The sequence below is a fragment of the Plecotus auritus genome (genome assembly GCF_963455305.1).
Source record: "Plecotus auritus genome assembly, chromosome: 9".
NCBI classification, from domain to species: Eukaryota; Metazoa; Chordata; class Mammalia; order Chiroptera; family Vespertilionidae; genus Plecotus; species Plecotus auritus.
Genome location: NC_137783.1, coordinates 99,968,516 through 99,995,327, shown reverse-complemented (window position 1 = coordinate 99,995,327; position 26,812 = coordinate 99,968,516). Strand labels below are relative to the sequence as shown.

Here is a 26,812-nt window from a genome sequence, read left to right as displayed (position 1 = left end):
GAACATCTATCTATACCAGGGGTGGGCAAACTTTTTGACTCGAAGGCCACAATGGGTTCTTAAACTGGACCGGAGGGCCGGAACAAAAGCATGGATGGAGTGTTTGTGTGAACTAATATAAATTCAAAGTAAAGGAGCGGAGGGGAGAGCAAGAGAACCCTCTGCTCTTTCGGCTCCGCGGGCTGGATAGAACAGCCGAACGGGCCGGATCCAGCCCGCGGGCCGTAGTTTGCCCACGGCTGATCTATACACTGAGTGGCCAGATTATTATGATCTCTGAATGCATAATAATCAGAGAGAGAGAGAGAGAGAGAGAGAGAGTGTGTGTGTGTGTGTGTGTGTGTGTGTGTCAGCCTGGCCAGGGCAGGGGTAGGGGACATTGGTGGTTGGCCAGCCTGCCTGCTGGTCAAACTCCTGGTCGAGGGGACAATTTGCATATTAGCCTTTTATTATATAGGATATATAGAGTGGCTGGATTATGTGTTCAGAGATCATAATAATCTGGCCACTCAGTGTATATACAAAAGCCTAAGTGACCAGAACAACCGGTCGCTATGACAAGCACTGACCACCAGGGGGCAGACACAACGCAGGAGCTTCCCCCTAGTGGTCAGTGCACTCTCACAGCTAACCTCCCCCCTGCCGGCCAATCTCCTGTGGTCTCTTCCCCCCGCATCTGGCAGGCCCCGATGGTCTGATTGGGGCTGGCCCCTGAGCCGGGATGGGGAATTGGGGGTGGGTGGCAGCGGATGTGGCCCCTTTCCCAGGAGGGCAGGGGGCTGGCTCCCTCCTTGGGGCCAACAGCCAACCTCCCGTGCTCTGTTTCTCCCCCCTGCCAGCAGGCCCTGATCAGCCCACAACCTGCCCGCCAAGGTGGAAGAAGGGGAAGGGAGGGAACTGCACGGTGGTGGGGTGCTGACAATGGTGGCGGCAGTGTCTGTTCCTTCCGTGCCCAGCCTGGCCCTGATAGCCGGCCAGGCCTAGGGACCCCACCCGTGCACGAATTTTGTGCACCACCCTCAAGTAGACTTATAATTTATCACGAGGTACAACTCTGATGAGACCTACTGAATAACACTAAAGGCTACCCACTTAAACAAGAGCATAACTTCTCTAGTTTGCCCAGTAGTGTCTTCACCACACTTGCTCTATGCCTTTAAATTAGGCAGAGTTTGATCTTTAACAGAGAAAAAACAAAAACAACCATAAAACCGTTTACAGTGGACTTCATAAAGAATCCAATCAGGAATGAAAATGGGGGGTGAAGTGGGAATATCAGTACACCACCAAATGTTATTTATACTTCATTTTCCTAATTCATTGTTTCCACTGGTATTAATCCAAACTCTTGGAACATTTTCACTAACCTTCCTCACAGAGGGATCAATTCCAGTATTCTTTACAGATGGTTATTCAGGCTCAACTTGAGCTCATCTAATGATATAGTTACATGCTTCAAAAGTCACCTATTTATATCCTTGGAAAGCTATAGTCTTAGAAGACAGGCTGATCCTACCTTTGAAGTTCCCATCTAGTATGGAATAGTTCTTTGGAATCAGACTTGAGCCTTTGTTTAAGCTCTGTGATGCTAAGCAAGTTAGCCTCTCTGGCCCAATGCTCATCATTAACCTCACTCAATATTGGTATTACATAACATGTAATTTGCCTAACACAGGCACTCACATGGTAACCATATTCCTATTGCTATTGGTTTTATTTTCTAACCTGGAATCAAACCCTGACCTAGTTCATGGGTACATGGGAACCATACCAGCTGGGCCCCTTCCTAAAACTTATCTCAATTCTTTAAATGATTTTCTTTGGGACAGCATTTAAATCAGTATTATTCAACAGAACTTTGTCATGTTTTATATCTACTGACAATGTTAGCTACGAGCCATTGAGCACCTGAAATATGACTAATGCAAATGAATAACTTGTAAATTTTAAGTTTTTAGCCACATGTGGCTAAGGCTACAGTATTGGACAGCACCTATCTAGACCAACACTTTTCTGATGAAACAAGCCAATTGTACCAAACAAAATATTAAGTGATATCACAGATCGTATTCACAAGTATCTTAACTATTCCTTCCAAATACTGTATTTGTGACAACAGTTGTGATGTTATCTTACTTAAAATTAAATAAAAGGAGAACATAGTCTATCATCTAGAAAGAGTACCTTCATGAAATAGGTTTTCAGTGTCTCTAAAGAAAGCAATGCAGCTGAAGATTATTTAAGTGAAATTTTAAAATTACATTTTCAATTTTTCAGAAAGCAGATGATTTATCTTTAACAGGTACTTAAAAGGAAAAACGTTACCTGTTCTACAAGCTAAAATATCAAGATAAAGCTCTGACCCCAAATTATGTATTTCATCTGCATTCTGTCACTTTTATTTAAAGCAGAGTTCTGTCACAGTGAAAACAATAGATTAAAAGTTATTGCTGACTTCAAAAACAAGAAAGCCAAATTACTAAATTGGACTTCTTAAAAAGCAGAGAAGGGTATAATCAATTTGGATAACTTAAAACCCACTGATGCAACTAAATTAGTGCAAATTGTTTCCTTACATATCCTTAAACATTCCCACAGTATTTATTGCCAAGCATACCATCTATAATAATAAAAGCATAATATGCTAGTTAGACTGGATGTTCTTCTGGAGGAAGCCAGGAAGCCTGGATCCAGGCTGCCAGAGTAAAGTCGGTGCTGGCAGCCAGGGGAAGGGAAACCTACTCTTGCACAAATCTTGTGCATCGGGCCTCTAGTCTATAAATAAATAGAAAAATTCACAATGGTTTCAGGATCTCTTTCTAATATGTCCTTTACATCATGTATTTCTTAAATCATCTTTTCAATTACACTGAGTGGCCAGATTATTATGATCTCTGAACGCATAATAATCTGTCCACTCGTGTGTGTGTGTGTGTGTGTGTGTGTGTGTGTGTGTGTGTGTGTGCATGTGTGTGTGTATCTGAGAGGCCCGGAGCATGAATTCATGCATGGGTGGGGTCCAGCCAGCCTGGCCAGGGGGAGGGGACATGGGCAGTTGGCCGGCCTGCCTTCTGGCCGAACTCCTGGTCGAGGGGACAATTTGCATATTAGCCTTTTATTATATAGGATATACACTGAGTGGTCAGATTATTATGCATTCAGAGATAATAATCTGGCCACTCAGAGTAATAAAATGGGCAACATAAGCCAAAGAGCATGTTATTTCAAATCTTGCTATAAATCTACCTTACCAAAATTTTTGGTCCAGGAATATGACATGAATTTGCATTATAATTTAAGGAAAGTCATTTGTAGCCAAGACCTAAAGAACACTACCTCAGTCAGGATAATCATTTTTAATAGTTCAGTGACAGCAAACTATTTAAATCCGTCTTTTACAATTTATTATTTGGCTCTAAAAGGAAAGTATTCATATATATACTTAATATAAATTTGTAATATAAATTTAGTGTACTATAAGTACACGGAAATCCAGAGGGGGAGGTCTAGGAAACTGACCTCAATGGGTATATAATAGGAAAGATACAGAATTTGGAGGCACGTTCTAAAGGAAGTTGGCCCACCAATAAAATTCAAGTCTGAATATTAGCAGAAGTACACAAATGTTCAAAACACCATTTGTGACTGCACCTATGTATACCAACAGTTTTAATTTTTTTTAATTGATTTTTTACAGAGAGGAAGGGAGAAGGATAGAGAGTTAGAAACATCGATAAGAGAGAAACATCGATCAGCTGCCTCCTGCACACTCCCTACTGGGTATATGCCCGCAACCAAGGTACATGCCCTTGCCCGGAATCGAACCTGGGACCCTTGAGTCCGCAGACCGATGCTCTATCCACTGAGCCAAACCGGTTAGGGCAACAGTTTTAGACTGTAAAATTAGAATAACTAAAAATTGAGCAAAACATTCTCATCAAAACAAGTAATTATGGCACAATAAAATTTTAAAAATTATTAAAGCCTGCTGTGTACTGGCTTCTTTTAAAAAACTTGGGGAAACAGCTGAGTAAGAAAATCCTGACTGCACAAATTGGGGAAAAGTAAAAAACTAGTAATAAAAACTCCATTGTCAGTAACCAAAGTAATGAGAAAGGAAAGTTAATGAGCAACTTTCTGTATCTTAAAAAAAAAATTGTTTTTCGCTAATTTTACATTATGTTCCTAATGCAAAGCTACTTTCTGAATCAAATTTAAAATACCTCCAGGTTTAATTCTTCTTCACTTTAAAACAAAGTAAATGACCATTTGTAATCTAGATCAGAGCTCAATCTGATAAGACAACAGGGAGTAACTGGTGAACAGAGTATTGAGGTATTAAAAGTTCAAATATGTGAAATGTATTGTACTGGCCAAACAAAACATTCTGTAAGTTTCTAATGAAAAACCTCCCCCTTTTTAATTCCTGGCTTAAGTGGTTAACTATCCAGGTTGTGAAGAAAAAACACAGTGAAATATAAAAATAAACATTTGGGAGGGTCTCAAAACTGTATTGATAATGTGTCTGGGAAAAAAACTAAAAACTTGAAAATATATTACTACCTCATTATCAGATTGTTTAGCTTAAAAACGTAAGTTAGTAAGACCTTAAACTAAACCTTCAAAATGCTCAACTTGGTAATCACATCTTTTAAAAAATAATTACTCATTAAAAGTGAATTATTCACTGTGTTCCATCAAAGCAGAATAGTTGATGCCTAATCATTGGCTGTAGAATTACAGTTGGCTATACTATTGGTACTGTAAAAACACCTATCAGTCACTTTAGAAGCTACTGGGAATAGTCTGCTGCCAGGCATAACAGACACTGAATACACTTAGAATACAAGGAACTGAGTAGATTTAATAGGTTTTGTATAATACTATGTAATAAACTGTATAGTAGTTATAGTAAATTATTCTGGAAAAAAAAGAAATAAGAGCTAATGTCCTACACCATTTCCCACATCTATCATTTGCATACTTCTCAGATGTAAGATAAGATAGCATAGCTAGGTCTAGACAAGGTAAAAGAATGTATTAACACAATCCAACAAAAATGAAATAAAACAATCCAGAGTTTTGAGTGTTTTTTTCACACTGTAATAAACTGGAGAAATGTTTCAATTAAACAAAACAACCCCATATTCCATGAAAAAAGCCACTCCCATCATCCAGAATACTAAAAAGCCCTTGCATAACACTAGAGAAATTTTAACTTATATGAAATAGTAGAAACTAGTATACCATTCATTAGAAAACTCGAAATATTAAAAAAATTTTGTGTCAAGTACTCAGAGAAAGCACAAGAAGCCAAAACCTCAGAATCCACACATCCTGATATTACCCTGAATTTCAATTTACTACCCACACATTTTATCGTAAGTCAACTTTTTCAAAGATATACAGACAATGCTTCTATTTAAAAAGATTACTCTTTATAGTTAAGGACTTTACATTAACTTTCATATTCTATTGGCAAGATCTGTCTGTACTTCAGATTATCTTTCATGTTCCAGGAAATACAAACTCATGATATGCCTGTGATTTCTGATGGCTTGTTTATCAATTCTATTCCACTAAACATAATTCCATAGAATGTGCTCTTGATTATGTAAAGAATCTAGTACTCCTAGATGAAACATTATAATTCTCTTCTCCAATGGTTACAATTTTTAAAAAGGTATGCGAAGAACTGAGTATCACTCCTTTGAAAGACCAAAAAAAAGTATAATTTTGTTCCAAAATTAACTTAGTCTCATGTATTTCTATTAAGTCTTTCAAGGATTCCAGAGAATCTTTTCAAATCTCCATTTCTGGAAAGTGAAACCACTATAGAAGTAATTTGGGAACTTGAAAATGGCATTCATTTTTTTCAGCAGATGCCAAATTTTTGACAGACATGGCTCCCACAACTACTTTGTTACCATCAGTCCAGTCAGTTAACAGGTTGTAGGAAAAGATTCGCTTTTGCAGACACTGCTAAGCTGTTCAAAGAGAAGAGAGAGAGATTAATTTAGTGATTATAAAATGTACAAATATTTAAAATATTTTGAAGACTTTTTGTCGGCTTATATCAGAGGTGTGACTACATTTTAACAAACACGGACATTTTACTTAAGTCAGGTCAAGGAAGTGCAGAAATTGTAGTCAATATGATAGAAATAGTAGGTCAATATGATGTGTTAGTTCAGTTAATGTATGAATACCTATCACCATCAGAAGACAAATATTAAAAAGCAACATCTGTAGTCTAGTTCTATATAATTTTGCCATAGAGGCAAAATTTGGAGGGAAAAAAAAAAAGATTGCCCAAATACTATTTTCATCTATTAAATAGAACCAAACCAGAAAATTTCAAAACAATCCATATATTCCAGAAATCTCCTTTATACAACTATTATTCACCAGAACACAATTTTCTAAAAATAGTAAGACAACAGTTTCATATTAATCATAACTTTTTTAATTAACAAGTAGTGAATAGGACACTTTTAAGATATTTTTTACTACATACTGAAATAAACAGATCTGTTGTAAATTCAGAAACTCAAGACATTTACAGTAAAATGTGTTTATACATAAATATGACATTTATTTAAAGCCCCTGTTAGATAGGTCCTAAATACATGCAATACCATGTAAAACAAGACTATGAAGTTGATGTAAAAAATGACAAAAATCACTGAGTTGCCAAAATTAGAGGGGAAAAAATGAAATGGAAACTAAGAAAAGACAGTTAAAACATAAGTAACCTAACAAAGCAGCTTTAAAAATAGGTGATACTAATCTCCACTTTCAAAAGTTCTTAATCAAGTATTTTCAAAAACTGCCATTTATAAAATGACATTCTAAAAATCTACACTTGGAATTTCAAAACATCCCTATTCAGAAAGCTCTTGACTACTATTTTCCCCAGCCCCAACTTCAAATAATCCAGGAAAAGCACTGATGTTAGGAAGAAAATATTCCAAGGAATGGTATAATTTTTAGAAAAACGCACTTACTGCTTCCAGAACCTTTAAGACCCACAATCAGCATTAACAACAATCATTTTTCCTATTCTCACCCATTATTTTTCAATGTCATATTAGAGATGAAAAAATTCTTTGAGCCCATAACTGAAAGATCAACAAACCTGGTTTTATTATGACACCATATTTTTGTCATTGGTACTGCACAAAATTATATACAAAGAAATATATACAAAATGTTCAAGTATTAATTAAATTTCAATTCAAGACTTCTGTTTCAAAAATCTACATTTAACATATTTCATAATGATAGCACAAATTAGTCATTTTAAATAATTTTCCAACTACTTTTGGTTTATATATATATATGTATATGTATAATTCAGTAGGCACTAAAAATCCATGCAGCTGCATCGTGAGGGGCTTGCTCCTGCACTTAGGTATAAGCAGATTCATAACTCCAGGCTGTGAGTTTGGCTACTACCCATTCATGCTCAAGTGCAGTAGATGGTTTTACAAAATTGCTGTGATGCACTGGAAACCAGAGTTAAGTCTCAACTAGTATTATCTTCTTAGAAACAAAACATTTACAGTTGTGCAAGAACAAGGATTCCATTTTCATAACCAAATAACAACAAAATAAAACATTTTGTGTGTAAGATAACTTACATCTTTGGACTGCTGGAAAAACTTTTTAATCATGAACATTTTAAAAGAAAAGACAGCAGAAGCCCTGATATTACCTCTTTTTCCTCATTTCTTATACTACCTTTTAAAATAAAGCAGGAAATGTGGCCAGCAGCTGGTCCCGTCTCTTCTGCCCCAACAGCTGTATCCACTTTAGCACAAAGAAAAACAAGGATGCTAAATAGGTATATACTTTATCAAACAGTGATGTTTCACAAAGAATTTTTCTTTCTTTTTTTTTTTTTTAACAAAGAATTTCTTAATGCCTGTTACAGTGAAGGCCACCATAACTCAATTTATACAATTGGACAATAGACAATAGAGGACTTCAAGGGAAGAATATATCTCATCTTTGGAAAAAGTGTCAATCATGTCATTAAGTAGTCAGCACCACTCTTTTTTTAAAATATCTTTGAAATATGGAAAATAAGATTCTTTGTGAAGCCTCACTTTACATGTTTTCATTCACATTTCACAACCTTCAAAATCGAATCATACATAAATTTAACCTAAAATTTTAATACAACAAAAATAAAGGTGTCCAACAATTTATTCATACTCAGTGATAGGGTCATCACTGTGCTGGTCCTCAAAGAAGCATTTCATTTAACCATTCTTAGTCCTCCTTCAATTAACTAACACAGGAGTCTGATATGCATGTTAATTTCCAACTTCTCTAATAGTGAGATATTAAAATCTGTTAACCTGAATATTGTAGTTCTAGATCTTCTACTTAAAACTAAAAGGCATTATTGAATATTTAAGAGTTATTTTGTTGTCACCTCCAGCAAAATAACTATCACCTTTGTGCATGCCCCGAACACTTATTTGTCAACCTCTGAAAAGTTGCTCTAATACTGGAATTCCAATTTGCACCTTGTACAACTCGGAACTTCCATCCAACTTCACCTGTTTCACTGTCTCCAAACTGTATCTCTATTAGCAGCTTTCAGTGTACAGTTGGAATCGATGTCATCCAAGGCCATGTCCACACTGGGGACAGAAGAGCTAGGTACACGCAAGTCTGAACAAGGGGACACATTAACAGCTATTTCAACCATAAGAAGCATCTTAAATACATTATTGACCAGCACAAGTCTGTTTCCAGGGTGGACAGGGCCCAAATTACATTCCCCTCCCGCCTTCCAAAAAAAGAAAAAAAATCACACACACACACACAAAATTGAGATGTTGCCCATTAAAGTAGACTAAGCAGCAGAGCATGAGCGTTACGTGAAGAGATGGAACCTTACCAGGTGGTGAGGCGGGAACCACTGTTCTGTAACCCCTACAACGGAGCCTGGCAGGAAGGAAATCACCTAAAAAAGAAACTGTCAAGAGAGATTTAATAGTCACATGTTATCATTGGGAGTTGGTTACAGTGTCACATTCATGCTTTTAGCTAAACACTTAACGATTCAATATTACTTTTTTTTTTCCACCTGAAATGTGTCCAGTGACGATGTCCCACTAAGGTGTTTTACATGGTGTAAGGGAGTTGAAAGGGGAAAACGCGGATAAAGAGCAGATTACTTGACCCTACATTTTAAGAGAAGACGACGCCTTCCGGGCGCACGCCGAGCAGAACTCCACCGACACCTTATCCTTGTCCACATGGAGACACACTCCTCCCGCCGAGTCGTCCTCTTCCAGCAGGTCCTGCTGCTGCTTTCCCACAGGCAAAGCGTAGTCATGGTCCCCGGCGGGCGAGTCTCTGAAGAGCGAGGTGGTCAGCCGCAGTCCCACGCCGCTCAGCCGGCTCAGCAAGCGAGCCAGGCCGGTCTCGTTGGCCAGGACGGCCCGTAGGTAGCGACTCTCCTCCTGCAGTGCCTGGACGCGCTTGCCCAGCTCCCGATTTTCGGCCCGCAGCTCCTGGTTCTCGGCGGCCAAGCCCCGCACTCGACTCTCCAGCCCCATCACGTACTCCTTCTTCTTCAGCCGATTCAGACGGGCAGCAGCCGCCGCCGCCTTCCGGGGGCTCTTTGTCGCCGCCTGGTTGTTGTCGCTGCCGCTGCCGCCGCCTCCGGGGGACTTTCTCCGCCTCTTTTCGCCGCTGCCACTGTCACTGCCGCTGCTGCAGCCTCCGATGCCGTTTAACAGCCTCTGCAGCAGGTCAGAAAAGCGCTGCATCTCGGCAGCCGCAGACTCGTCGTCGTCGTCCCCTCTCCATAGGCCGCCGCTCTCCGAGCCTCCGCCGGACGAGAGGGGCCCGGGCGAGCTGAGCCCGGGTTCCAGGTGCCAGTCCGGTTGCCGGGGGTCCAGCAGATCGGCCAGTTCCAGCCCGGACAGGAAGTCCATGTCCTCCGTCTCCTCCCCGGGGACACCGGCGATCGCCTCCTCCTCCATCTCCTCCGGCGAGGGCGCGCGCCCCGCCCCGCCGCCGCGGCCCCCCCTCCCGTCCTCCAGCTCGGCCTCTTCGCCGCGCGGCTGCTCGCGGCAGGGAGATCTGGAGTCCGCCGGCTCTTCCTCCGCCGCCGCCGCCGCCCGGGTCCGGTCCGGGGGCAGCGGGCGGGTGGCGGCCTGCGTCGGGCTCTCGCTGCGGGCTGGGGAGTCGGTGCCCGAGGCCGCCAGCAGTTTGGTCAGGCTGTGCCTCATGGGGCCCGGCGGCCGGCCCACGTAGGCCCCGGCCTCTCAGACCGGGCCTCGCGGGCCCCAAGGACCCCAGGCCCCAGCGCGGGTAAGCGGTGAGCCGACCAGAACGAAATGAAGGGGAAGGTCCGAGTCGCCTCTCGCCCCACTTGGCTGGCCGACCCCCCACGTCCAGGCGGGGGGAGGGAAGAAAGACCCAGGCGGCGAGGCCCCACGATGACTCGCCCTCGCCACCCAGACAACGGCCTGGCCGGAAGGCAGCGATCTCGCCCCAGCCCCGCCCACGGCGTTTCGCGCTCTGGGCTCTAGTATCGCGAGAGTACAGGGAGGTATGGAGTGGGAGTCATTCCTGATTTCCAGTGATGTCATGTTAACAGCGGCAAAAAAATCAACAAAACCCCGAGTTTATTGGGGGGAAAAAAATGTCTGTCTGTATTCTGGCTTACACTTCCAGTGAAACCACTCTGTCTCAGAATTGATCTTCTAGGTAACAACTTTTTAAATATATATATTTTTTACTGATTTCAGAGAGGAAGGGAGAGGGAGAGAGAAACACCAATGATGAGAGAGAATCATTGACTGGCTGCCTCCTGCACGCCCTGCGCTGGGGATTGAGCCTGTAACCCAAGCAGCCAGGGCCTGTGCCCTCCTGGTTCAAAGTTCTGCGCCCAGCCACAGCCACACCGGAGGGTACCAACTTTTGAGTAAGTTTAAAGTTCTCCTGGACTGCTTTTAAATTTAAGACTGGTGGCCAGATTCTTCTTGACATTACGCCTTTCCCCTTCCGTTATAATTCAAGATCTTTTCACTCCAACACTTACAGAGTACTAAGAGAAAAAAGGTAAATAAGTAAGGCATTCATATATAACTTAATTTTTCCAACTTTTCCTTATAAAAACTTCCAAACATCCAGAATATAGTACAGTATTCACTCTAATTCAACCCAATATCCAGACTAAACAATTAACGTATTGACATATGTGCTTTACCTGCATATAAGTGTTTGTAAAACATAATTATTTTTGCTGACTCAAAAATCCCAAAATTGTAGGTGAGACACACCACCCCAACATACTTCAGTATGCATCTCTTAAAAAATAAGGACATTCTCTCTTATAGTTATAGTACCACTATCAGGTCTTGAGAAAATTAACAGTCATTTGTTAATACTATCTGCTACCCAGGCCCTATTCAAATTTTTTCAGAATAATCTTTTATAGCAAATATTTTCTTTTGAGTCTGGATCCAAACAAGAGTCACTTACTGCATTTGGTTGCTATGTCTTTGTGGGGCCTCCACCCCCCATTTCTCTTTCACTTTTTAGTTTTTTCTTAATATTGGTTTTTTGAGGAGACAAGGTCAGTTGTTTTGAAAATGCACCACATTCTGGATTGTTTCCTCATAGGGTTGTTTATCTTTGTTCCTTTAATCCCACAAGGTATTTGAGATTGGAAGCAGTTCCTAAATAAATTAGAAATAAAACCATTTAAATTTTTAACAAGGCCACTTATTTGAAAACATAGGTGAAATAGGAAGGAAGATAAGGAGTTCTTAAAGAGGGAAAGGTTAGCCGAAACCGGTTTGGCTCAGTGGATAGAGCGTCGGCCTGCGGACTGAGGGGTCCCGGGTTCGATTCCGGTCAAGGGCATGTCCCTTGGTTGCGGGCACGTCCCCAGTGGGGGGTGTGCAGAAGGCAGGTGATTGATGTTTCTCTCTCATCGATGTTTCTAACTCTCTATCCCTCTCTCTTCCTCTTTGTAAAAAATCAATAAAATATATATTAAAAAAAAAAAAAAGAGGGAAAGGTTAGTGTCCAAATAGCAGAGACATAGAGGGAGAGTGGAGAGGAAGGGAAGGAGTGGGGGGGGGGGGAAGAGAGAGAAAGAGAGAGAGATTTTCCTTTGTTTGTTCATGAGTAAAGTATAAGTGTATGAATTCCTTAACCTTTCTTCCACTTCTTAGGTTTTCAACTTCTCTAGGGAATAAAATAGCAGATAACCTCAACAACAACTACCTTTTATATGGCTGTTTCTTAGATGAATAGAAAGCAAGCACAAGGAAAGCTGGACACTGATCAGTCCCCAATATCCAGAACAGTACCTAGTACAGCTTAAGCTTCAATAAATATTTCTTGAATAATTGAATGAACAGGTCTCCAGTTTGGGCTGAAGGCATAATACTTAAGGCCAATTAATGAAAACAATTATGCCAAGGACAAAATAATTATGATCTATGGTAGCTAGAAAAATAAATAAATGGCCTCCATGTCCCTTTTAACCTTCCAACTAGGAAAGATTTTATTAAAATAGAATACTGTACAGTTCAAGGTGATATATGTTCTAACCTGCCTTGAGGTACAGGTGTTTTGTGTGACTGGTAATCCCATCCAACTGCATTTTCTCCTTAGGAAAAATTCAAAATCCTGGATTGATCTATTATATTTTCCCCAAATTACAATATTTTGGTCTAAATATACATGGCATAAGAGCCTTTGTAGTTGGTCTAAGAGATAAGTAGAAAACTGAAAGAGAAGGAAGTTTTTTAAAAAAAAACATTTAATCATTTTTATTTATTTTTTGTTTGTTTTTGTTAATCCTCACCGGAGGGTATTTTTCCATTAATTTTTATTATTATTATTATTTTAATAAATCTTTATTCAGATTATTACAATTGTTTCTTCTTTTTCGCCCCCATAACTCCCCTCCACCCGGTTCCCACCCCACCTTCTGCCCTTACCTCCCCCACACTGTCCTCATCCATAGGTGTATGATTTTTGTCCACTCTCTTCATGAACCCCCCATACCCCTTTCCCCCTGAGAATTATCAGTCCACTCCCTTTCTATGCCCTGATTCTATTATATTCACCAGATTATTCTGTTCCTCAGGTTTTTAATCACTTGATTTTTAGGTTCACTTGTTGATAGATATGTATTTGATGTTCATAATTTTTATCTTTACTTTTTTCTTCTTCCTCTTCTTTAAGAATACCTTTCAGCATTTCATATAATACTGGTTTGGTGGTGATGAACTCCTTTAGCTTTTTCTTATCTGTGAAGCTCTTTAACTGCCCTTCAATTCTGAATGATAGCTTTGCTGGGTAGAGTAATCTTGGTTGTAGGTTCTTGCTATTCATCACATTGAAAATTTCTTGCCACTCCTGTCTGGCCTGCATAGTTTCTGTTGAGAAATCAGCTGACAGTCGTATGGGTGCTCCCTTGTAGGTAATTAACTGTTTTTCTCTTGCTGCTTTTAATATTCTCTCTTTGTCTTTTGCTCTTGGCATTTTAATTATGATGTGTCTTGGTGTGGTCCTCTTTGGATTCCTTTTGTTTGGGGTTCTGTGTGCTTCCTGGACTTGTAAGTCTATTTCTTTCACCAGGTGGGGGAAGTTTTCTATCATTATTTCTTCAAATAGGTTTTCAGTATCTTGCTCTCTCTCTTCTTCTGGCACCCCCATAATTCTGATGTTGGTACGCTTGAAGTTGTCCCAGAGGCTTCTTACACTATCTTCAACTTTTTGGATTTTTTTTTCTTTTTGCTTTTTTGGTTGAGTGTTTTTTGCTTCTTTGTATTTCAATTCTTTGACTTGATTCTTGTGTTTCTCTAGTCTGTTGTTGGGTCTCTGTATAATATTTTTTATTTCAGTCAGTGTATGTTTAATTTCTAGTTGGTCCTTTTTCATATCTCCGAGGGTCTCGTTATATTTATCAGCCTATTCTAGGATATTCTTGAAAAGACTTATAACCATGGTTTTGAATTCTATATCCAATCGTTCGTTTTCCTCCATTTCTTTAGTTTGTGATCTGTTTCTTTGTCGCTGCATTTTCATTGCTTCCCTGAGTTGGTAGGGTAGCTTTGTGTGCTAGGTTTCCTATATGGCCCAGTGGGTCGGCCTCCCCAGTAAACCTTAGGTGGATACTCTTGGTGCACCCCTTTGTGGACTGTGTGCACAGCCTTGTTGTAGTTAAGTCTTGATTGTTGTTGGTATCACTGGGAGGAATTGACCTCCAGGCCAGTTGGCTGTGAGGATCCGCTGTGTCTACGCTGGGAGAAGTTCGGTGCTAGAGACAGCCTTATAGGATTAGACTTGCCAAATTGCAAAAGCCTCTGTGCTCAGCTTGGATGGGGTGGAGTCTCAAGGCAGAGCAGACAGTCTTGGCTTCCCGTCAGCCTTGCCCTTGCACGCGCGCTCCCTCAGACCTCTGCCTTCCCCGGATCCCGAGTCTCCGCCCGAGAGTCCACATTCCCCCCGCAAGAGCATGGGTCCCCAGGGGCTCGCCTGGAACTGGGGTTCAGTGCAGTCAGAACTGGGGTTCAGTGCAGTCAGGAGCTTCCGACTCCCTTCTGCTAGAGAAAGCCTGTGGCAACCTCTGCAGTCTTTGTGCACACTGGCGCACGCGCCTCCAGACCCTTGCCCACCGGGGCTTCCCTGGGTCTCCCCCGGGACTCCGAGTCTCCGGGTGCCTTTCTCTCTACCTGACAGTCCAGACTCCCCCTGTATGAGCCTGGGTCCACAGGGTTCCGCCCGGAACTGAGGTTCAGTGCAGTCGGAACTGGGGTTCAGTGCAGTCGGGGGCTTTCTTCCCCCTTCCGCCAGAGAAAGTCACCAGGCTCTCAGCCGCCCTTCCTCTCTGTGTGCACAAAGACCCTTTGCCATACCTCTAATTCTCTGTGAGTTTTTATCTTTCCTTCTAGTTGTAGAATTTTCACTCAGCCAGCTTTCCTGTGGTTCTGGATGGTGTCCGTTCTGTCTTTTAGTTGTAGTTTTGAAATTGTTGTGCGAGGCAGCAGTTTAGGTGCTTACCTATGCCACCATCTTGGTTTCTCCGAGAAGGAAGTTTTTACAAGGTAGCCTCAGAATACAAAAAAACAAGTGAAGCAAGATTACTCCCAACCCGGCTGGTATGGCTCATTGGTTGAGTGTTAACCCAAGAGTCTCGCTGGTTCGATTCCTAGTCAGGGCACATGCCTGGGTTGTGAGCCCCATTCTCAGTGGAGGCCATGCAGGAGGCAGCAGATTAATGATGTTTCTCTTTCATCAATGTTTCTATCTTTCCCTTTCTCTCTCTCTAAAAATCAATAAAAACATTTTTTTTGAAGCATAAACCTTCAGAAAAAAATTTATACATATAAAGTTTCATATATGTTCTAATTTTCCCCCAGTTGGTTATTTATTGGGGAATGGAAGTTACTTGTTTTGCTATAATTATTAAATAGTAAAATTATTACATTTGTTATCATGGGTTCTGGCTATAATATTAAGCTTAAAAAGGCTTCATTAGCCTAAAGAATACTAATATTTAACTATATGTTTTAGAACTTCTTTAATTACTTCTATTTATATTTTATTGGTTTTTAAAATATTAGTGACAATTTATTTCATTTTGATCCAAATAGAATTTACTCTGATACAAAAATGTGACATAGGAATAGAATTCGTCAAAAAGTGATCTGCCACAATAAAATTTATTAAACAACTCGTACTTGCTCTACTTGGTTTCCAACATGTATGTCATATATCAACTTCTTACACGCAGTTGGATCTATTTCTGTTGCTTTTTCTTCTATTCATTGATTATTCTCACCATTCTGGAAGCAGTTTTATAATATACTAGAGGCCCAGTGCACAAAATTTGTGCGCTCAGCCCAGCCTGTACCCTCTCCAATCTGGGACCCCTCAGGGGATGTCTGACTGCCAATTTAGCCCCAATCCCCGGGACTGGGCCTAAACCGGCAGTCAGACATCCCTCTCACAATCCAGGACCACTGGCTCCTAACTGCTCACCTGCCTGCCTGCCTGGTCACCCCTAACTGATCCCCCTGCCAGCCTGATCACCCCTAACTGCCTCTGCCTGCCAGCCTGATCGCCCCTAACTGCCCCCCTCTGCCAGCCTGGTCACCCCTTACTGCCCCCCCTGTTGACCTGGTTGCCCCCAACTGCCCCCTCCTGCTGGCCTGGTTGCCCCTCACGTGCCCTCCCCCCTGCCAGCCTGGTTGCCCCACATAGCCTGCTTGTTCAGTCATTTGGTTGTCCCTCACTACCCCCCCTGCCAGCCTGGTTACTCCTCACTGCCCCCCCTGCTGGCCTGGTCGCCCCACACAGCCTGCTGCTCAGTCCTTTGGTTGTCCCTCACTAACACCCCTGTCGGCCTGGTTGCCCCACGTAGCCTGCTGTTCAGTTGTTACTGTGAGGGCATCCTGACCAATTTGCATATTACCCTTTTTTTAGTATAGATTTAATATCTCTTAGGATAAGTCCTTTGTTAATCTCACTTTCTCAGAATTTTCTATCAATAGGTGAATATTTATTTTTCCAGAAATTCATAAATTTTCCAAGTTCAAAAAAAGCTGGAATTTTATGGAAATTGCATTAAATTTATTAATTTATTTTTTTCAGTTACTTAATGCACTTTTTTGCTACTGGAATAGATTATTGTTTTCTTTATATTTTTTTTGTTTGTTTTGTTTTCTTTATATTTTATAGTGATTGTTGCTACATAGGAAAGCTACTGATCTTTTTGTTAAATTTTTTTAAAAATATATTTTATTGATTTTTTACAGAGAGGAAGGGAGAAGGATAGAGAGTTAGAAACATCGATGAGAGAGAAACATCCATCAGCTGCCTCCTGCACACCTCCTACTGGGGATGTGCCCGCAACCAAGGTACATGCCCTTGACTGGAATCGAACCTGGGACCCTTCAGTCCGCAGGCCGACACTCTATCCAATGAGCCAAACCGGTTAGGGCTTTTTTTTGTTAAATTTTTAAGCCCCCTGAACTTTCTTAATAGTTTTTCTTTTAATATATTTTTATTTATTTCAGAGAAGATGGGAGAGGGAGTGAGAAATAGAAACATCAATGATGAGAGCAAGTCATTGATTGGCTGCCTCCTCCATGCCCCCCCACTGGGGATCTAGCCTGCAACTTGGTCATGTGCCCTGACCAGGAATCGAACCATGACCTCCTGGTTCATAGGTCGATGCTCAACCACTGAGCCATGCTGGTTGGGCAATAGTTTTTATTTTCATCTGATTCATTCATATTTTTCTGGTAGACAATTATGTCATCTTATTGTACTAGTACATAAGGACAATTTGCCTACTGTCTAGCTATTGATTTGAGATGGGTATTTTTATTAGATTAAGCTCAGTTATAGGAAACAGATACCAATCCAGCTATTTTAAGCAGAAAAAGGTGTAATACAGAGAATGGATGCCTGCAAAGTCATTGAAAGGACAGGAGGAGTGGGCATTAGGCCAAGGACAATGTGGCCAAACAGGCCTGATAAGGAATGGCTACCTCTGCCCCGGCTGGGAAAGGAGTAAATAGAAAGCTGGAATGCTGGTTTCAAGAGCAATGCTGCTGCCAAAACTCCCGGTCCCATATATTATGTTGCTGCCTAACAAGTTACCCAAAACCTTAAAAAAAAAAACACAAATTTTTGCTGATCATGTGACTTAAAACAACAGTATACATTCATTATCTCCCAGAATTTCTGTTGGTCAGAAATTTGTAATTGTCTTAGCTATGCAGTCTGGCTCCAGAATTCTCATGGAATTCAGTCAAATTTTGGTCGGGGCTTCAGTCATCTGAAGGCTTGACTCAGGCTAGGGGGTCCACTTCCAAGGTGGCTGGCAGGTTGGTGGAGAGGAGGGCACCTCAGTTCCCCCTCCATGTGGGTCTCTTCCCAAGCTGTGTGAGCATCTACAGTACATGGTGGTTGGCTTTACCCAGAGACCAAGGAAGCTGCAGCAATCAATGCTTTTATGATCTAGCCTCAGAAGTCACATATGATCACTTCTGTAGACTCTCTTGGTCACAGGAGTCAGACCTTATTCACTGTGGAAGGGGACTACACAAGAATGTGAATACTAGGAGACAAGAATCATTAGGTGCTATCTTGGGAACTGGCTACCGTATCCCATAAAACTAGCGAATGCACATTGGGATGCTATTGCAGAAAAATGTCCCCCAAAATACGTCTGGCAACAACAGCCAAAGCAAGGGAAAAGGGCCCCTGCCTTATTTGCATCTTCCAAATATAACTGCAGAGGAGTCTGCAAATACGGTTTGCTTTGTGTCTCTTTGTTTTAGCTTTTCCATTTCTGCAATACAGGAAAGCACATTACGTAAAAGAGGGATTAAAATAGATGATAAATACCAACCCATCAAATTCTCCACAAAGACCATGACTTTATGGTACTTCAGCACTCAGATGTACATTTATAGAATATTCTATAGCAGAGAATTGGAGCAGCGATGGCGGGGAATGAAGCTGAATCAGGGTTGCTGCTTTGCCGAGTGGATACAGCAGAAGGCCAATAGTGTTTCAGAGGGCAGAGTGCTAATTTTTTGAAAAGAAAAACTGTCATAGATTTAAACTGATATTTTTTATTCAAATTTAACATTAAATGACTCTCATTCTCTCATTTGTATGTATATGTAATATACTTTTAAAAATAGTTTTAATAATGCCAATATTACAACTAACCATAAAACTAATCAATGAAATTTACTACGATTTCTTTGTGGTTCTAATTCTCCTTAGAATATAACCCATGAAAGAAATTCATCAGCCCGGCTGGCGTGGCTCAGTTGGTTGAGCATTGTCCCATGCACAGACAGGTCACTGGTTCTATCCCCTGTCAAGGCACAAGCTCGGGTTTGGGGCCGGATCCCAGGTACGGGTCCTGCAGAGGTGGCCAATTTATGTTTTTCTCTCATCGATATTTCTCTCTCTCTTTCCCTCTCCCTTCCTTTTTCTCTAAAATCATATTCAGTAAAAGTGTTGTTCTCTAGAGTCATTTGAATAACTCTTTTCTCTATATGGTTACACCAATGTGAAATTCATACCATGTTCTAATCATATCTCTCAGTACTGAAAGTTTTAGCTGCCTGATTTCCTCTTCACCCAGTAAGACCTTAGTTAAGGTCATCCAGGAAGTGACAGGATTTGGATTCAGGCAGTCTGGTGCCAATGCATGCCTTCACACACTGCACTAACACCTTGACTAGTTCAGTGATCATAGATCTGGGTTTCTTACTGGATTTGAATGGGGATGGGGTGGGGGGAGGGTTGAGCCAGATTACAAAGGCTCACATATTTATGGAGGTAAATATGGATGTGAGTTAATGGGATTAATCTGGCCACAGAGTCTCTCATTAGAGTCTACTGTGAGTGCTTATCTTGCATCCTGGACGATGTGGCTCTTGGGAGAGGCATATTTCTTAACCAGGAACAGGTGGCTCTGTGAAGCCTTCTGAGCCACTGTCCTCTCATGTTTTTCTCATCTCTTCTCTTGTATGATTCTTACACATTCTACAGACTTTAGCCTAACTGACACTTCTAGGAAAAGCTTTCCCTAATCTCTTCTGCATTATGTTGGGAAACGCTGTTGTGCACTCCTATGGCATCCCATCTTTCAGCTTTTTTCTCTCTCACTAGGATGCAAATTCAGTGAGAAAAAGGTCTATCTTGCTCACATTGTGTCCCAGAGCTTAGCATAGTGCCTGGCCAATAATAGGCTCTCAATAAATATTTGATAAATCGGTAAAACATATTATAACAATAAATTATTAATTAAAAGTGAAAGATCAGAATGGCTTTGTCTGCCCTACCTTTACCATCTATTGTTTGTCTGTTAGGGCAAAATCTAAACCAACACCAAAAGTCTAAAAACTTGAAATGAGAAATTGGCTTTCTAAAATCTAAAATTTAGGTCTTACACAAACTTGTGAAAATCCACAAGAAACGTTAATATATTTAAATCTTTAAATTTAGGAGAGAGCTACTAATCATTCGGAGGCACTTCTTAGGGTAGAGAAAGATGTTGCCATTAGCCATACGTTGTTAAACATTTGTGAAAGTGGCAGCTTCCAGCCCAATGGTCTGACCCAGTTATGTCAGGCCATATTTGGCTCTACTAATAAGTTTTGTCTACTCAATTCTTGGAGAAAGAAAAAACTGTAGGCTTTCTGAGGCCATCTACTCAGAAATAGAGCCTACTAGGAAGTTAAGCAGTTACGTGCAAGATTCTTTTATTTTTGTTTTATCTTTTTGAATAGGAAATATATGCGCATGGTTCAAAAGTCAAATGATATAAAATGGTATACACTGAGGAGTTTTCTTTCCATTCCTATTCCTAACCACCATAGTCCCCACACCTCACATCACTGATAACCACTTTTATTATTTATTTTAATAATAAATAATAAATTTTAAGATAAACACATATTTTCTTAAATATGTATTTATTTTCTCAATATGGTTATGCAACTACCGTGTTTCCCCGAAAATAAGACAGTGTCTTATATTAATTTTTGCCCCCAAAGACACGCTAGGTCTTATTTTCAGGGGATGTCTTATTTTTCCATGAAGAAGAATACAGTACACATTTATTGTTAAATGAAAATAAAGGAAATTTATTACCTGTATACGGTACGGTAGTACAGTAGTTATCAACACAAACCAGACAAACTGTGAATCCTACAGTATCAAGAATTTACTCATTTATTCAATGACAATCATGTCATCATCTTCTGGAACATCATCATAACAATCCAATTCCTGAATTTCCTGGTGAATTTCTTGTGACTCCATTTCTTTCAGAATCAGTGGGCCAAATCTCTCATGTTTAGCAATATCACTGTCTTTAAATGAGTATTTTTTGTCAAGGTAGCCTGCTCGCAGTGCATTTGCAATGCAACTGTCAGTGATTTTCTCCCATGAATTCTTCACCCAAGTCACAACTTCTTGCAGTTTAGGTTTCACAAAGTTTCCATGCTGATTTCTCTGCATTCTATTTTCAATGTAGTCATTAATTTCCATGTGCAAATTGTCTTTGAATGGCTTGCTTATTGCAATATCAAGAGTCTGGAGATAGGCCGTCATTCCTGCGGGAATCATTATCTGATCTATTTTTCTTTCGTGAAGAAATGTCTTCATGTCTTTAGCGCAGTGAGTGCTGGCTACATCCCAGACTAGCAGACCTCTTTGGCTCCCTCGCATAACAAGCGGCAGCATTAAATCGACGCACTTCCTTATAACTGCTTGTGTGGCCCAGGCTTTTTCAGTTTCAAGAATAAAAACGCCCAAAACACGTTCAATCTTTTCCTTCTTGCCCTTAGAAATGATTAAAGGTGAGATTTTAGTGCCATCCAGACGAATTGCCAAAATACAGGAAACACGTGCACTTTCGTAAGCAGTGGAGGGAATGTACGCTAAGGAGGTACCCCGCTGTTCAATTTTTGTTTGAGGTGATTGGCCCATAAACACTGCAGTTTCATCCATAGCAATCATGTTGGAAAGATTGTATTTAGAGAAGTCAGCATCATCAATAAAGGACTTGAATGCAAGTGCTCGCTTAATAACTTGAGTATCTTCCAACCTAAACAATGTTGTAGATCTTCTTAAAGACAGTTCACTTCGCTGAAGGAAATTATCCAGCCAGTGTTGTGATGCTTTGAATTCTTCGGGGGCTATGTCAAACTGTGGTGCCATTGCAAGGGCAAATTCTTGAATCTGAGCCCTATTCACAACCAAAGCCTTTTCTCTCCTGTCAACAACCCATTCACAGATCAGGTCTTCCAGCTCGGAAAATAATGGTTGCCGACCTGATCCACACTTGCGCTTTTTAGCATTTTCCTTGTCCACTTGTTCGATGAGGTTACCATACTCTGCTCGCCATTTTTGGACCAATCGGATACTCAACATCTTCTCTTTGCAGAAAGCAGTAAGATTTTGGCCCCAAGAGTCTTCCACGATTCCTTTCTTGTACTCCACAGAGTAGCTTTTTCTTTTTGCGCTTATTTCTAGGGGTAAAAAAAAAAGGAATTGGGGTATCAAGGTGGGGGGAGGGGGATCACTCAAAATGACACGGGGGATCAGAGGGGGGAATCAAAATGGCACAGGAGAATCAGAGGGGGCATTATCATTTTAGTAACCCCTTTTGATCCTCCTGTGTCATTTTGATTATCCCCTCTGATCCTCCTGTGTCATTTTGATTGTCCCCTCTGATCCTCCTATGTCATTTTGATTGCCCCCTCTGATCCTCCTGTGTCATTTTAAGTGATCCCCCTCCCCCACCCCTGTGCCACTGAACAACTTCACCAGACATCCCCCCTACCCCTTTATCAGACATTTACCCCCTGGGGCCTGCCTGGGGACTGTCATTGGGCTTGCTGGGGCCTGGATCTGGGCTGGAGCAGGGTCTGCCACTGACTGAGAACCTTCAGTCATCATGAAGGCGGCCGCGAGCATCAGGTAGTGTCACCAGAGACAGACCAGCACTCACCACCTTCGCCGCGTCCAGTCCGCTCTAATCCTCCTATTCTTCTACACGCATCTGCGAAAGTCTCCTCCTCTCTCCCGCCCCGCGCTCACGCTCACTCCGACCTCCGCTCCGCCTCCACACAGCAGTGACTTCAGGACTCCGCTTAACGTCACTGGTTGCTGGACGCCAGTCGGGGCGGCCTTAGCGACCAGTTTATGGTAAATTAATTTTCATTCTGAGACAGAGCCTGGGGGCCTTATTTTCTTTTTCTTTTTTTTTTAATTTTAATAAATCTTTATTCAGATTATTACAATTGTTTCTCCTTTTTCCCCCTGTAGCTCCCCTCCACCCAGTTCCCACCCCACCTTCTGCCCTTACCTCCCCCACACTGTCCTCATCCATAGGTGTATGATTTTTGTCCAGTCTCTTCATGAACCCCCCATATCCCTTTCCCCCTGAGAATTATCAGTCCACTCCCTTTCTATGCCCCTGATTCTATTATATTCACCAGATTATTCTGTTCCTCAGGTTTTTAATTCACTTGATTTTTAGGTTCACTTGTTGATAGATATGTATTTGTTGTTCATCATTTTTATCTTTACTTTTTTCTTCTTCCTCTTCTTTAAGAAGAATACCTTTCAGCATTTCATATAATACTGGTTTGGTGGTGATGAACTCCTTTAGCTTTTTCTTATCTGTGAAGCTCTTTATCTGCCCTTCAATTCTGAATGATAGCTTTGCTGGGTAGAGTAATCTTGGTTGTAGGTTCTTGCCATTCATCACATTGAAAATTTCTTGCCACTCCCGTCTGGCCTGCATAGTTTCTGATGAGAAATCAGCTGACAGTCGTATGGGTGCTCCCTTGTAGGTAACTAACTGTTTTTCTCTTGCTGCTTTTAATATTCTCTCTTTGTCTTTTGCTCTTGGCATTTTAATTATGATGTGTCTTGGTGTGGTCCTCTTTGGATTCCTTTTGTTTGGGGTTCTGTGCGCTTCCTGGACTTGTAAGTCTATTTCTTTCACCAGGTGGGGGAAGTTTTCTGTCATTATTTCTTCAAATAGGTTTTCAGTATCTTGCTCTCTCTCTTCTTCTGGCACCCCCATAATTCTGATGTTGGTACGCTTGAAGTTGTCCCAGAGTCTTCTTACACTATCTTCAACTTTTTGGATTTTTTTTTCTTTTTTCTTTTTGCTTTTTTGGTTGAGTGTTTTTTGCTTCTTTGTATTTCAATTCTTTGACTTGATTCTTGTGTTCCTCTAGTCTGTTTTTGGGTCTCTGTATAATATTTTTTATTTCAGTCAGTGTATGTTTAATTTCTACTTGGTCCTTTTTCATATCTTCGAGGGTCTCGTTATATTTATCGGCCTTTTTTTTTTTTTTTTTTAATATATTTTATTGATTTCTCACAGAGAGGAAAGGAAGAGGATAGATAGTTAGAAACATCGGTGAGAGAGAAACATCGATCAGCTGCCTCCTGCACACCTCCCACTGGGGATGTGCCTGCAACCCAGGTACATGCCCTTGACTGGAATCGAACCCGGGACTCTTTAGTCTGCAGGCCGACACTCTATCCACTGAGCCAAACCGGTCAGGGCTTTATCGGCCTTTTCTAGGATATTCTTGAAAAGACTTATAACCATGGTTTTGAATTCTATATCCAGTCGTTTTGTTTTCCTCCATTTCTTTCGTTTGTGAGCTGTTTCTTTGACGCCGCATTTTCACTGCTTCCCTGAGTTGGTAGGGTAACTTTGTGTGCTAGGTTTCCTATATGGCCCAGTGGGTCGGCCTCCCCAGTTAACCTGAGGTGGACACTCTTGGTGCACCCCTTTGTGGACTGTGTGTATAGCCTTGTTGTAGTTAAGTCTTGATTGTTGTTGGTATCACTGGGAGGAATTGACCTCCAGGCCAGTTGGCTGTAAGGATCAGCTGCGTCTATGCTGGGAGAAGTTCGGTGCTGGAGACAGCCTTATAGGATTAGACTTGCCAAATTGCAATAGCCTCTGTGCTTGGCTTGGATGGGGTGGAGTCTCAGGGCGGAGCAGACAGTCTTGGCTTCCTGGCAGCCTTGCCCTTGTGCACCCGCACAGACCTCTGCCTTCCCCGGCTCCCGAGTCTCCACCCGAGAGTCCAGACTCCCCCCATAAGAGCGTGGGTCCCCGGGGCTCGCCTGGAACCGGGGTTCAGTGCAGTCAGAACTGGGGCCCAGTGCGGTCAGGAGCCTCCGACTCCCTTCTGCTAGGGAAAGCCTGTGGCAACCTCCGCAGCCTTTGTGCGCACTGGCACGAGCGCGCCTTCAGACTTCTGCCTTCCCCAGCTCCCGAGTCTCCGCCCGAGAGTCCAGATTCCCCCCACAAGAGCGTGGGTCCCCAGGGGCTCGCCTGGAACTGGGGTCCAGTGCAGTCAGAACTGGGGCTTAGTGCGGTCAGGAGCCTCCGACTCCCTTCCACTAGGGAAAGCCTGTGGCAACCTCCGCAGCCTTTGTGCGCACTGGCACGAGCGCGCCTTCAGACTTCTGCCTTCCCCAGCTCCCAAATCTCCCCCCGAGAGTCCAGACTCCCCCCGTAAGAGCGTGGGTCCCCAGGGGCTCGCCCGGAACTGGGGTTCAGTGCAGTCAGAACTGGGGTTCAGTGCGGTCGGGGGCTTCCTTCCCCCTTCCGCCAGAGAAAGTCAGCCAGGCTCTCAGCCGCCCTTCCTCTCTGCACGCACAAAGACCCTTTGCAGTACCTCCAATTCTCTGTGAGCTTTTCTCTTTCCTTCTAGTTGTAGAATTTTCACTCAGCCAGCTTTCCTGTGGTTCTGGATGGTGTCCGTTCTGTCTTTTAGTTGTAGTTTTGAAATTGTTGTGCGAGGCAGCAGTTTAGGTGTTTACCTCTGCTGTCATCTTGGTTTCTCTTCCGGGGGCCTTATTTTCGGGGGATGCCTTATATTTCACTCAGAAGGAAACCTGTGTGTAGGTCTTATTTTCGGAGGATGTTTTATTTTCGGGGAAACACGGTACCTCCCTCCCCACCCCACTCCCAGTGTTCTTCCAGACACGCCCTTACTCCTCATCTAACGAGGAGTCCCAGGAGCCAAGTCCTCTACTGGACTGCAACTCAAGTATCAGGACCCAAGATTCCCTTCCTGAATGACCCTCCACCCGCTTCCAAGACCCGCTTGGCTTCTGCCCAGGAGCCTCCTCTTCCTCCTTGAAGGCTGTGCACAAAACCTGGGTTGGAGAGACCACCCCCAGAAGGCAGATTGGCATGAGTGGGTGGAGCTTGAATGGGCAGGTGTGGGGGTGGGGGAGGGAGGGGCACTGGTAGCATGCATACCAGGCCCCAGGCAGGGCAGCGGCACCAAACCTGGGTGGGAAGAGGAAGGCTGGTTTGTGGCTCCAATTTGTGTGCTTGCCCCTCTCTTTCTCCTTCTCTCCCCCTAATATAAGGGGCCAGCCTGGCTTTATATACCTATAGTATGTTCACAGCCTACGATAGTTCTACGTGTAGTCTTGCTTCTCTGAACCTCCTCCCAACTACTTATGGTTTCCCCAGATATTCTGGACATTTCTATAAACCTCCATGACTTTCTCCCTTTCTCCCAAACCTTTCTCCCTTTTCTCTACCTGATGAAATTCTACTACTAGTTATCTACCAACCAGTTGGTATACCAGCTCCTGTGTTAGTGATGACTGCAAATCCTCCCTACCCTCCAACCCTTAACCCCAGGCAGAATTAGCTGCTCTACATGTGTGTGTGTGGCAGGGGGCAGTGAAGGGGAGGTTACCCAATGGGATCTTATAACACCCCCTGTGGAAACATACCATACTGTATGTAATTGCTTTTTGCCCCTAGACTAGACTGTGTGGAAGCTCTTCCTGGGCAGAAAACATGGTTCTTCATGCTTATCCCAGTGCCTGCCCCCAGAGCCTGGCACTCAGTAGACAGTCGACAAGTCTTTCAGTGTGGTAGTGTCATCGGAATCCCAGGTCCATCCAGGGACCACGTGGCTTCGGGCAAATTACTGAATCCGGGTTTCCTTTTTTTTTTTGGAAATAAAAATGAACATAATTACCTTCTTGAATGGCCCTAAGGATGAAATGAAACAACCATTCCAAGTACTTCAGCATAATAATAAATAGTATGGGCTCAATAGAGGATAACCATGATTAAGTTAGCTCCTATATTCTGATCCTAGGTAATGTGTAAGAGGAAGTAAATAGTCCTTCCAAGCCAGTGACGTGGTTCCCCAAAATTTGTACTTAATGTTGCAATCTTAATAAAACTATGAGAAAATCATTTTTTTAAATG

General features: G+C 42.2%; 1 protein-coding gene across 4 annotated transcripts; it reads right to left on the bottom strand.

Annotated features, from left to right (window-relative positions):
* Positions 1–3,394: 3,394 nt before the first annotated feature.
* CREBZF (CREB/ATF bZIP transcription factor) lies at positions 3,395–10,514 on the bottom strand. Of its 4 annotated transcripts, XM_080687126.1 has the most exons (4): positions 9,205–10,514; positions 8,915–8,992; positions 7,744–7,812; positions 3,395–5,987 (listed from the first exon to the last, which is right to left on the bottom strand). In XM_080687126.1, exons 1-2 carry the CDS (start codon positions 10,254–10,256, stop codon positions 8,977–8,979), a joined length of 1,068 nt encoding a protein of 355 aa, XP_080543252.1. In that variant the 5' UTR covers positions 10,257–10,514; the 3' UTR covers positions 3,395–5,987; positions 7,744–7,812; positions 8,915–8,976. The 4 variants fall into 4 exon arrangements, with proteins under 4 accessions (XP_080543252.1, XP_080543251.1, XP_080543250.1 ...); XM_080687125.1 differs by lacking the exon at positions 3,395–5,987 and having other exon boundaries at positions 7,123–8,685; XM_080687124.1 differs by lacking the exon at positions 3,395–5,987 and having other exon boundaries at positions 7,123–7,812.
* Between the last annotated feature and the right edge of the window lie 16,298 nt (positions 10,515–26,812).